This window comes from Passer domesticus, chromosome 2, assembly GCF_036417665.1.
Source record: "Passer domesticus isolate bPasDom1 chromosome 2, bPasDom1.hap1, whole genome shotgun sequence".
In the NCBI taxonomy this organism is placed as follows: domain Eukaryota; kingdom Metazoa; phylum Chordata; class Aves; order Passeriformes; family Passeridae; genus Passer; species Passer domesticus.
In genome coordinates, this window is record NC_087475.1 from 66,868,052 (window position 1) to 66,881,326 (window position 13,275).

At 42.5% G+C, this 13,275-nt stretch overlaps 1 protein-coding gene across 4 annotated transcripts in view; it reads left to right on the forward strand.

The window, feature by feature from the left end:
* The window catches only part of SMAD9 (SMAD family member 9), a 42,388-nt gene that overhangs the window by 10,700 nt on the left and 18,413 nt on the right, over nucleotides 1–13,275 (forward strand). For 3 of the 4 annotated variants that reach the window (XR_010356281.1, XM_064408983.1, XM_064408984.1), the window contains 3 exons: nucleotides 2,781–3,413; nucleotides 9,828–10,085; nucleotides 12,926–13,063. Coding sequence is in view for 3 of the 4 variants with exons in the window: in XM_064408983.1 (XP_064265053.1) it covers nucleotides 3,002–3,413; nucleotides 9,828–10,085; nucleotides 12,926–13,063 (808 nt within the window). In the remaining variant the exon portion in view is untranslated. The remainder of the gene's footprint in view (nucleotides 1–2,780; nucleotides 3,414–9,827; nucleotides 10,086–12,925; nucleotides 13,064–13,275) is intronic. The other variant, XM_064408986.1, reaches the window with a different exon arrangement.

Below are 13,275 nucleotides of genomic sequence, written 5' to 3' on the forward strand. Positions count from 1 at the left end.
AACTGGGGGGAGCGTGGTAGGAAATTGTGCAATGTACTTATCTGAGACTACATCACATGGTCTGCAAAGCACAGCTTTTGCTTTTATACACATAGTCTTGGCGGCTCTCCCACCAGCAACAATAGTGCTCAGGCTCATACTGATGTCACTGTTGAGTTATTTAATTTGACTGAATGAGATTAATGTGTTTATTTAAAACCTTGGTCAAAATGGAAAAGAAAATCTCGGGACAATACTTTTATGTGAACATGTATGTTTTCACATCTGATGATTGTAATGTTGCATTAACTTATCAGGAGCAGTTGTTTACACATGCCAATGCCCAGGAGACCCCCTCAGATAAGAAGTGTGAGCCATTTTCCCTCTCAGCATAGAGCAGAGACTTCTACACTGCTACTGGTCCTTCATCCCAGGCTTTCCTTGCTTCCTGTTGCTGCTTTCAGGGTTTATCCACAGTGATCCCAGCATTGTTTTATTTTCTCATATGAGGATGGGGTTTGGTTCTGCCAGGCAATGACAACAGTGTGATGGTGGATCCTCCACAGGTTCTCACCAGGGCAGTGAGGGACAGACACCTCCACTGCACAGGATGGTGCTGGTCTGGATGGGGCTGGTGCTGGGCTCTGCAGCCTGAGCCTGCTCCTGCAAAGACTGGAGCCTGCCTGCCTAAATTTTATCCACATTATGTTTTACAAACAGATTGAGGTTTTTTTTTTCCTGTGATAGATCATTCTGATTTTCCTTCATTCTCACATATACCCTCTAAGTGTTTGGAATAGACTTTGGTTTTGTCTAGAGGCATTAGTAACTATCCAGTTAAATACTCCAGGTCATTGGACTTTTACTAGTGCAGAGCAGGGAAAAAAATCTGAGATCTGAAGTTTCTTTTTGTATGGTGGGACAGGTTTCCACAGTTCTGTGGAAATGATCTTTGACTGATGAAGGGCATGAGCAAGGGGTGTTCTTCCATGCTCTTCAAGAGCCTCTCTTGTCAGTTGAGGACAAATGGACACACACACAGGTTGGTAACATAGAAATTGCATAAGCCAGAGCTCAGTGCTCTGATGCCTTCTGCCTGAAGGTGTGCCTGTTCTGCTTTCCTGTTCTTTAGTTCTTCTGTGCATATTTTCATGGTGCTTCACATATGATAGTCTTGGGGAAGAGCAGCTGCTGCTGCCAAAGAGTTGCTTTCATGTTTTCTCCTCTGTGGGACCAAGTGCTTCCATCCTCCTAGTGCAGTGGAAGGCTTTTGTGACTTTGAGCCCCTTCCCCTACCATTGCTGCTGTTGTGGAGGAAGGGAAAAAGCTTGTTATGTTTCCATGTATCTGCATTTCTCAGGGTGATGGGCATCTCAAAGGGAAATGTAGTGGCATGGGGATGGGTATGAGAACCAAACAGAAGAGCTGGGAGAAAAACAGCTCTAGGCAGTCCTTGGTCCTCAATAAACATCACAGCCTGTCCAAGAGGCTGTGCTGCCCTGGGCCATGTGTGCTCACACTACAGCATGCTCCAGAGCTCGTGGCGCCGAGGGTATCCGAGCATGCCAAAGAACCAGTCTTTGGGATTGGCCTCCTGTCTCACTGTGTGGTACCTGTGCTTGCACACAGTGTCCCCAGGTGCCCTTTGAACTCTTACAAGGCCTGTACATTTAAGGAAATTGCACAAAAATATGCTTTGTGAAGCTCTGCCACTCCCTGTGCTGGCCAACATCTGTCTCCTCAGTGGCTGCACCTAAGTGGTGCTGAGGACTGTGTGCAGGCCTTTATTGGTGGGGCAAAAAGTTCCACAAGAGTGGTCTGGGGCAGTCATGGAGCTGCTCTTCTAGAGGCATCCATTTGGAAGCTGCGCCATCTCCTGTTTTAAGTGCCCTCTGTGTAGTTCAGACCTTCGGACTTGCTATGCACAGGGGTCCATGAAACATATTTGAAGCAGTAAATAGCTTGACATACAAGGACATTTTTTCCTCAGAGTTCCAGTCAGTGGAAATATGTAATTTTCAGCTAAAATTAGACTGGCTCCAGCTATATGAAAAAAAAAAAAAAAAAGGGAAAACCCTCAGAACTAAACTCTTTCTGTTGGACTTTGTCAGATGTAGCAACTCCTAGCAAAAATAACGCAGGAACCATCCAGCACAAACTGTGTCCAAAAGTCTGTGATTTGGATCCAGAAAGCTGTGAACTGTTGAAGACAGAGAAATACACTGTAAAGGCTTTTCTCTTCCATGTAAGAAAATATAAATAAATTTAGAGAATACTAGTAAATCTTTCAAAAGCCTTAAATGAAATCTAGGAGAAGTTTAAATTAATTTTGCAGTTAATATTTTATAACTCTTGACAGTACTGTGAGATTGGAGTGGCAGAGAACGAGTTGAAATCCCAACAGTGTTCTACTCATTGCTTCCATAGAATTTGATATTACAGATTTATTTTCATAGAAGATGATTGAGCTGAACCTCCAGCTACCAGCATATAAAAAAGAGGGTAAATTTTCTTTTGTACTAAAAATAATCTTAGTCCTGCAACCATTTTCCTGGTGCATTAAACTCTAAACACAAATTGAAGTGACTGGATACTTTAGAATTTCCATGGTCCAACTTTACAATGAGTGGGGTGGATAGTGTGGAAGAGAGGCTTGAGCCCAAAATAAACATTAAAAACCAAACAGAAAACCGCTGAAAATTAGCTACACATTTTGAATGATTTCTTTTTCAAAACATTTTATTGAAGGAACAATGGAAATAGTGTGTGAAGCCTAACCATGTATTGTGTTGCTGTTCCAGGCTTCATCAGCAGTTTCTTGATGTTTGGAAAGTTCTGAGACCCACCCACTGTCTTGTAACCAGTGCCTAAGACTACAAAGACGTACGTGTGAAAGAACTTCTCTTCCTTCTTCCACTGAAGGAAGTGTCCATCACAGCACTGTGGAAACTCCGTGCAGGCCTTGCAAGGCAGGAGAACAGTTTGTGCTTCCGTTGACGCTCGTGCGCAATCTCTGCTTCTTATGCACTCCAGCACCCCTATCAGTTCCCTGTTCTCCTTCACCAGCCCTGCAGTGAAACGACTGCTGGGCTGGAAACAAGGAGATGAAGAAGAAAAGTGGGCAGAAAAAGCTGTTGATTCCCTGGTGAAGAAATTAAAGAAGAAAAAAGGAGCCATGGAAGAACTGGAGAGGGCTCTGAGCTGCCCGGGTCAGCCCAGTAAATGCGTCACTATCCCACGTTCCTTGGATGGGCGGCTGCAGGTGTCTCACCGCAAGGGGCTTCCCCACGTCATATACTGCAGAGTGTGGCGCTGGCCTGACTTACAATCTCACCATGAGTTGAAACCACTGGAATGTTGTGAGTTCCCTTTTGGCTCGAAACAGAAAGAAGTGTGCATCAACCCCTACCATTACCGGCGGGTGGAAACCCCAGGTAATTATGTCATCTGCAAATGATTCGCATCTCTGTGTTAGCTCCTGCTCCGGCAGGTCTAATCTTGGTGCGTCCTACAGCAGTGCTCTGAAATGTGAAAAGGCAGGCTCCATCTGATGGAAGGATCTTGGGTCTCGCCCTGCCTGCTGCTATCATAGCTCTGGCAGCCAGGACTAGGGAGGGAGTAAGGAGCCCCTCTCCCGTTGGGGTCTGAGTCCCGTCGGACCCCTGAGGGCACCCGGATCTTGTCCAAGGTGCTGAAAGCCGCTTCCTCTCCGTGGACGTGGGTGCTGAATCCTCCCCATCTGAACTGGTGGCCATTTGCATGAAGTCTGAGCACCAGCCTGGCCTCACCACCGTGGTGAGATTTATGTCTCATTGAAATCCAACAGCTGACTCATTAAGCCCCAGGAAACACTAGCTTTCTCTTTAAAGATAAGAATTGCAGTAAAATGGCACATTTTGCAATGAATACAAAGCCAGGTCAGTTGATTCTTCCTAAAATACCTGGTGGCCTGCCTTAAGTGGGATTTACTTACCTAAATGGAGAGTTTATGTGAAATAAATCCACCAGGTTCCCAAAAAAATTTGAAATTTTCTACTGATAATCCTCTTTGGACTTCACTAAAATCTTATGACCTTACTGAAAAGTCATTTAATTGGGCTTTATGTCAATGAAACAGCTGTTAAAAAATTGTAGTGTTCAGTGTTGACTTCTATAGGGATCTTGGAAAGCAGGGCTGGCAAAGGTCTTGAGCAGTCATCCTGTTTTCCTCTCTCCAGACTCCCAAACCAAACCAAATTACCAGGTACGTTCCTGACAGATATTTTCCTAATGAGCTCTAAAAATCCCATGTGATAAAGGCTCTACAACCTCCCCAGGCAAGTGAAGCTATTGCTTTGCTATCCTTACAGTTCAAAATTATTTCTAATGTCTAACCTAGCTCTGCCTTACTGCCAAAAATCACAGTAATTTAATTTACTAATGGATACAGTTGGTAAGTGTATACTTTTTATTCTGAGATTACTCCTTGTCTGGCATGAACTTTACTCTGAGGTGACATTAGGATCAGATAAGTGAACTGTGGGATGTTTCTTTTCACACAGATGAAATAAGGGAAAGACATTTGTTAACATTTGTTAAACACCAGGGGCTGCTTCCTCTTCTGATAATCCTTCCAGTGCAGCAGAGCTCTCACTGTGAAGTTGTATCCAATCTGCTGTAAACATTGTCAAAACTTTTATATTTTACAGCTACACTGACTGGTGCTTGTTGTCAACAGTTTTCAGGTGAAAGAGCTAATCCCATGCCTTGCTAAAGTAAACTCTTCAATAATTTAAGAAAAGATGCTCATAAAATATCCCATCTTTTGTTTATTGCACTTCTTTATTTGCAGGCTGCAGTCTTTAGTGTCTCCTCATTTCTTCTGGTGTAACTTCAGTGCAGTTAGTGGAGTCTCCTCAGTGCAGTAGCTGACAGCATTGAACAGTGCTGATTTCAACCCTGGTTTTCTCATCTGTTCAGTGCCAGCTAACAAACACTGCTAATGGAATGGTCCAGCAGCTGCTAAATGGCTGTCAAAGCTTGCTGCTCTGATCCTGAAAGTCAGAAGCTTTCAGCTGTGAACATGTCGCTATTGTTTGTCTGTGCAGCAGACTGGCAGTATCTGTGCTAGTAAAGTAGAAGGGGACAAGGTGCAGTTCTGGGTCTTGCTGAATTGGTAACACAATGCCAGGAGCAGCTTTCACCCCTGTGGACTCATGTGGACTAGCAGCTCTCAGAGTGCAGGGGTTAGCCCACAGGAGGGACTTTGGGTATGTTGGACTTGGCCACCTTGTTTTGGAGGTGAAAGTGAGTGAAGCAGTGAGGACACAAACTGTGCTGTGCCAGTTCTCCAAGGAACCAGGAATTGTTCTCAGGCTGTTGTATTCACTCCTACAACTCTGCTTACAGGAACAACTCAGAAGCTGAAGCTCACAGCTATAGAATAAATTTGTATCATATAGCAAAGAGTGCAACCCTCTCAGGTGTTCTGGGGCAGCAGCAGGAGAGAGAACTTGCACCACTGCAAGTGGTGCAATGCAGCTCCAGTTAGAAAGCAGTGCTGCAAGGAGGTGTTGGCAAGGCAAGACAACAAATGAGCTTCATGAGAAAGTGGCAGCAGTGAGATCACCACAGAAAAGGCTGGGAGTGGTTGATTTAGGTACTGGTCTGTTTAAACAACAGTTCTCTTTAAACCTCAGGAAGTCTGCATCTTGTCTGTTGGTGATCTTGGGCTTATATGAGATTCTCCGAGTTTCATCCTCTGGAGCTAAAGAATCTCCCACTGATTAAGTCAATGATGTATTTTTTTATAATCCACATACCAGTATTATTTTCATACAAATGCCCACCCTTTCAGAGATCATTTTCCATCACTGCAGTCTTTCTTGCTGAGTCAACCACTCCATGACCAGATCCATGAACTTTAATCCAGAATGAATGAGTTGTGTCAAAGATGGGAGGGCCTCATCCTTTTTTTGACAGCCTGGAAATCCCTAGAGCTTTGAAATCTGGTCAGAGATTCAGCGATTTCATTACCTCTGCTCTGTCCTCAGGCTGTCCAGTCCCATTTTAGGTTCTGCTATGAAACTCTGCAGATTACACATGACTTTTATTGCTGCTACAACTTCTCAGGTCTGCTGAATAGCAGGTGCCACTTAGAAAAAAAAAGCAGAAAATATTTCCTCTATGTGTGCAACATCCCGCTGCAGAGAGGAGTTAGGCCACCTAATCAGAAGGAGGTAGGTATGTTGGTTATGCTCTGCTCCCCCTTCATTGTTGCCTTCAAAGAGCTTCTCAGAAGTCTGGTTTGTTGTCAGTAGAAGCTGCCTAAACATGTACCCTATTGTTTTTATAAGAGATCCTTCATATGTAAGTATTGCAAATTTGAGGGTGCACCATTGCTGTAGACAGGAGAATTTTTGACTTAGACTAACTGACTGCTTTCAGGAAGGCTGAGTGTGACTAATATGTGAAAGCCTCCCAGGTGGAAAACCACCTGATGGCTTCACCGTTGGCCATGTGTTTGGGAGTAGTCATGGGCACAGGAAAGAAATGGGTTTCACTGAAGAGCAGTTTTCAAAATTGGTAAACTATGCAGAGATGGATTAATGTGTGAGAAATCTCAGTGTGAATGTTGTACCTGAAATTAAAATGAGGCAGATAAGTTTCCTTGATAGCATCTGAAGTCACAGCACAGCCAGGTTCCCAGCAAGAACTGTTGAAGCTAAAGGGAGTGGGAGAAAGGTATGAAAAGCAGTGGCAGGACATAGGACATGACCATATTTGTCTTCAGTTGAGCAAAGATCATCAACACTTCAGCATGCATAGAAGGAAGGATCCACCTCTGGCTCTAGGCGGACAGTAGCATGTAGAAAAGGACCCCAAAGAGTGTAGAAAATGTGGGTAATTTATGAGGACAGACAGGTCCCAAAATGCTCAGTTACTCAGTTTTATGCCTCTGGTCACACTTCCTTCAGAGTGGTTGAGCCCTGGAGAGTGACATGCTACCAAAAGAACAAGGAGAACGAGGCCCTGGGGGATATTCTTAGCCACAAACAAGAACATCTTGGAATGCCTCCCCACCACAGAGGCTTTAGCCCTCTAGGCAGTCACAGAATAGTCAGTGGAAAGAGTGAGTGAGGTGGCAAAACACTGTTCAGCAGAGCAGAAATTAAGAGTGCCATGGTCAGAGCTGGGAAGGAGTTCAAGGCTTGAAAATTCTTCCTGCTGACTCACTCAAGGCAAATCAAAGGCTTTCCCTGGCAAGCACTGTTCACACATCCAGATTCTCAGCTTTCATTTAGAGAAGGAGTTGAGTTCTCACAGGGCTGAAAGCAGCAGCTCCCTCAGCTGTGGTACCCACAGTGAGGTGTCAGCCTCTCAACACTGCAGCACATTGCTGCATACAGCTGCCCCTTGCTCAGCACCTCTGCTGGGTGCAAAGGCATCACCAGCTCCTCATTTTTGAAGCCAGTGAGAGCTGGCTGATCAGCAGAAGACCTGACAAGCATCATACCAGTTTCATGGAGCTGCTGTGCAAAACTCCAGAAGCAGCAAAGGAAAACTCCAGAAGCATCAACAGCTCACAGCCTGGAGCTGTTTGCAGGAGCATGGGATGGGAGGAATACAGCTCACCAAGACCATATCTGCAGTGATGGTACCGGTCTTGTCCCAGTACATAGCAGTAAAATATTTTATTCCTCTCCACTGACTGTGAAGAGATCCACAGGGGACTGGGCAGTGCATGCCAGATGTGAATACTTGTGTTCCTATACATTGCCTGTATGAGTCCTCCCTGGATGTTTAAAGCTAAAAGAACAGTGAAGAAGCAGAAATACCTTTCTCTACCAAACAATTTAAGAAAATGGCAGCAGACCTTTCATGCCACAAATAGGGGCATATGAGAGGCAGAAGGAAAGAAAGTAGTCTCCAGAGCACCAATCCTTGTCCTGGCCAGAGGCTAATTAGCAATGCATTGGGCCAGAGAACCATGTATGTGTGGTGTCTTAACAGGTATCCCAGTGCCTATATTCCTGGGCAGGTGAGAAGATAACTTCTGCAGTGAACTCCTTGCTATCAATCCAATCTTTTGCGTAATGTTAGGGCTCAGTTCTTCAGGTCATGGGTGACTAGTAAATTCCCAGTGGTATATTCCAGTGGGTGGGCAGACAAGTTGTTTAACCCTGCCTCTACTGCAGCATGGTGCTTCATTGAGCAAGAAGCTGTAAACCCATTGTTAGTACCAGGCACTATAAATGCCCCAGCTCTCTGAGCAACTGATGTGCATTCCAAGCAGAGTCCCTGCAGCCACTTCTCATGCATATGTTTTGCATTATCTATACATTATTTGCTTTATTCAATAGCAATTATTCCACTCTTTCATTAAGCTGGATAAATGAGAGTTTGCTGTAATTAAAAGTTGTTAGCTAACCTACCCAAAAATAATTTGCCTTACCTAGACAGCCTTTTGGCCCCAGCAATATGTTAAAACATGTTCAAACTGTATATTCCCATCAACATTTAAAAACAAGAGCGTACATTGCTATTTGTTTCCATAAACTAGTAAGGATAGACTGGAAGATGATGTGCTGCTGGGTTTTAGGCCAGAGGAACTCTGGATACTAGGTTAGTCAATATAAGCCTTCTGAATTGTCTCTGATGCTGGGACAATTCATCCTTCTCACAATAATTCTAATTGCTTCCTTATCTTCTTCGATGGCTTTTAGATCTGCATGATACCAACTGGGAATTCATTCCCCCTACTTGTATTGAAAGCCTTAACTAAGATAATTGGGCACTATGTGAGCTAGTAAATAATAGAGAAATCTTGGGGTATGGGAATCACCCATTGTAGGGGCTGCTCTCCACACTAAGGACTATGAAAGACACAGTTAAAGCCTCAGATTGAACTCTCATATTCAAAATTATTCAGCAAGCCTCCTTGTGTTCCAGGCTAGGGACTACATCTTCATAGGTATCTCACTAGTCAGGATTTTCAAAGTGTTTTGAGTCTTAATTCTACTTTTGCTTCTCATATGTCAGAATCCAAAGTAAGTTGGATCAGCTTTGGGTTTCTCAAAGGGACCATTCTGTTAACAGCACTGACAGTGAGATGAAAGTGAAGAGAGTTTGTGGATGGGCAGTACCTTCCACTAGACTAATTTTTAAGTGGGCTAATTTGGATTTCAGTTTTCTGGCCTGCGTTTTTCATGTCTTAAATACCAGCCACTGACATATGACTTCTTATGCTAGATCTTTTCTAACTATATTGCAAGACCTAAATTGATATTGCTGCAATGTTTGAATTGCCATTTACATTTCCTTTCAAAGATCCCACTCTCTGTCTGGCAGCATTTTCAAGTACCTGACAACAATTTAGATCTGGTGTCTGGCTTCAGGTCTGTACTTCCTTTTGCCCATCTGTAACACACTGATAGGGAAATATGCAGTGTATTTTAGAGTACTATTAATTCTTATTAAACTTGGCTGTGAATTTGGCACAACCTGGTGGTAATATTTAGAAAACTTCTGATTTGTTCAGCTTTTGAAGAAGGGAGGAACAGATAATTTTGAAAGGGAGAGATGTACTGCCTGAATTTCTGCACGCCGTATTTGTGAATTTTATGGTATCTTTCTCAAGTCAAGATTCCTTATTTTGCATATGCAACTGCTGTAACTGCAGATCTGGAGAAAAATGTCCAAGAATTCAGCTTTTGAATCTTGGGTTTGGACATGTTTGTTACTCTTCAACAACTTGTATACAAAGAGCGATATTTGAGCAACATGGAATATGCCTCTTTTTAACTTACAACAAGATATACTTTCAAGAACACAGCTTTAACCATTTTTTCTGTTGTTTTTGTTTTCAGTGCTACCTCCTGTACTCGTTCCAAGACACAGCGAGTTTAACCCTCACCTCAGCCTCCTTGCCAAGTTCCGAAACACTTCTCTGCACAGCGAGCCACTGATGCCACACAATGCCACTTATCCGGATTCTTTCCAGCATCCTCCATGCACCCCTTTCCCATCATCCCCCAGCCACATGTTCTCCCAGTCACCTAACAGCATCAGCTATCCCAACTCACCAGAAAGCTCTTCTGGACCAGGAAGTCCCTATCAGCTCACGGGTAAGAATGAGCTTTGGGACACCCTGACTGAGGCATTTGAGGTCAGGTGACAATTCTGTGCTCCCCCCAGACTGTAGCTGCAGATTAAACTGGAATTTAGACTTGGAATTAAACAGATTAGACTTGGAATGTGATTTCTTGTGACTGCCTCCTGTATGTTGTATCTCAATCCTTCTGACAGATACTTGAGAGACTGAGAACTGTAGTCATCCTGCTCCTAGAAGTGCCTGGGTGAGATGTCATGATTACTCTGGAGAAAAATTGAGGAGAGAAGCAGGTGTGGCAGGCCACCTTCTGTCCAAAGCTGCCCATCTAAGCTTCTGGTGCAATTCATGGAAAAGAGCACTTGCAAGACCTAAGTTAGGGACCTAGGATGGTCAGGGAACCTCTAGAAACTCCATCAAGGAGACAGGATAAAATGGGGAAACTGGTGTGCAGAAAGTTTTTTAAGTTTATGGCAATCCTACTGACTGTATACATTTCTGAAAGTTAAGGTGTTTAACAATCTAGCCCAACACTTGGGGAAGTCACCAGGCAAGTTCCTGTGACTTTGGAACATGTTCCACAGTTCTGAGATTAGAAGGCTTATGTCACTCAGATTGTTTGTGTTGTGAACTCCTGACTTAGTTCAGCTCTAATTACCTGAAAATTTAACTGTGCTTTTGCTGTTAATGCAACACAGCTAAGAGCTAGTTTTAATATCAAAATATGGTTCAGATTCACTTCAGCACTTTAACTTTCAAATAGTTTCAGTTATGTCAGCTTTTTCACAAAGATGAATTCAGGTCAAAATCTTGTAATTTAAGATTTTAGTGTCTCAACTATGAAGCATTTAAATGCAGGTCCTTAATGATATGCCTATTTCATTTTAAGTGCAAGAAAGATGTTTATTTTACAAGGTTTTTGTAGCATTTGAACTTCCTTTTAAGTTGAATACTTTCAACACAGTGTGATTTTTTTCCTTCCCTCTTCATTCATTGAATGTGCCTTCATTCATTTCTCCTCTAGATCTGTATTTCTGATTAAATCATATTTAGCAACACTGAAACATTTCATCAAGTAGCAAGACTTGTTTGTCTTCTCCAATGTTTTTCTGTCACCTGTGTGTAACTAAACTGGATTCAGTGGAGCTGGTCCTGACAGGTAAATCAGGCCCATTCCAGCTGTGTAATGACTCTGACTCGTGCATTTAACTGAACTTGGGACCTTGCAAAGCTACTTAATAATGGAAGTGGCTCAACCTGAGCTTCAGTATATCACAGCACACGGCATACTGATAAGCATGATTTGCCTGTGTAACAATCAGGGATGGAAGGCTATCTAAAGCAAACTGGAGTTGCATCAAGAACCTTGAGAGGGATTGCTGTGACCAAATATAGATGTCAACAATGCAGGTTTCTGCATCTCATGGAATTTTCTATACATTCCCCATAACCCATGGAGGAAAACATGGGTTATGGGGAATGTAACAAGTGTTACAAACACTCCTAAAACAAGATTCATTGCATCTTCTTGTATGTGTCCAGTACATTGTGTCTGCAGGTTCCTATTTTGCTTTATTGGACATTAGGAGAGCTAAATGTGACTAGGAGTAAACATCAAAAATACCCTGGGTGAGATGTCATGATTACTCTGGAGAAAAATTGAGGAGAGAAGCATGTGATTCCGAGATTATATTCCTTTCTGTAACTTATTTTCTCTTCCACTATTTCTTGATTTTGTTTTATTGTTTTTTTGTTGGAGGGTTATGTCATTTAAGTGTTACAAGTATCATACAGTGTATGAAATTTCTAGGTTTTGAACAGTGCTTAAATAGAATAACATGGTTTATTTGTACGATTCAGTGGTTGTCTCATGATACAGTTCACAGTTATCCACTCTGGGTCAAGTTGCTCCATTTTGAGGGCCAGCCAACAGACCCCAAACACCAGAGGGAATTTCAGTCTGGAACCAAGATAAACCATTCGTAAAGAGGCCCTTGGTCCTGCAAGCTTGTATATGGCTATAATTTTCATATAAGCCCCTTGAATTTCTGTTCAAATGAGGCAAAACTATACACTTTTAGTGCTTATTCACTGAATGTTGTAATTTTATAATATGAAAATAAAATCCTTTTTAATTTGGCTTTCTAAAGCCTCCAGCCTTTCTGCGTAATCCCCACTGTAGGGTCACCTTCTGTTTTCTAGCTCATGTTGCTGTAAATGAAACAAATCAAGAGCAGAGCAATTGTGACTTGATACTTTTCCTCCCAATGTTTTCATGACATATATTGCTCTTTGATGGGAGATTGAACAAACCAGGAGAAGGACAGACTTCTCTTGTAGGACAGAGGAAAAAAGAACAAGTCCAGAGGGAGTTTTTTCAAGTCGGATTTCTATAGCTTTCCATAGGCTTTTTTTACAGATTTATGAAGAAAGAGCGCTTTCTCCCAGAGGATCAAATAAAGTTAGTTTCTGCTCTTAAATGGTCCTCCTCAAGTTTTAAATTAAAGACAGAATTCTGGAAATAACAGATGAAAGTGCTTTACTTTCTTAGGGTAACAACTGGTGTTAACAGAGAACTTGATTTTACCTGGGTCTAGGCCTGAGGCACTGTTGTGACCATCCCTCTCTCTTTCAAGCACTGCATGTCCAACAAGACAGCTTTTCCTTCCCATTTTTGCTGAACATTCAATGGTCTTAATCTAGAGACTGAAGGGAGGCCAGATTCAGATTTGTACTTTTTCCAGTCTTCTCAAGCCAAACAGTAGTAAAATATTCACCAGGAAAAAAACCAGGAGGAATTTACCAACATACTGACTTAGGTGTCTTTTTTCCTTTCTTTTTTCTTTTTTTCTGTAGTGGAAACTCCACCTCCACCCTACCATGCAAGAGAACCTCCAGGAATCCACAATGGACGATCAATGGATGCAATAGCTGAAAGTCAGCTAGTGCTGTCTTTGCCCAATGGAGGTAAATCTGCCGATGGAGAAGCTGAAAGTAAATACCATTTGTACTATTCCTTAAATAAAAACTTTTAAGAAAAATAATTGTTTAAAAAAATTGTTATTTGCACAGGAAGGGTTGGTGATCTGTAATAAGTTTCAGGCAGTTTTGCAGTAAGGCTGTGTGCTAGACCCATCCATTAGCTAGCAGGATAGGTTGATGTAATATTTCTATGAATTATGTGCAAAATTACAGAGTTTAGACCT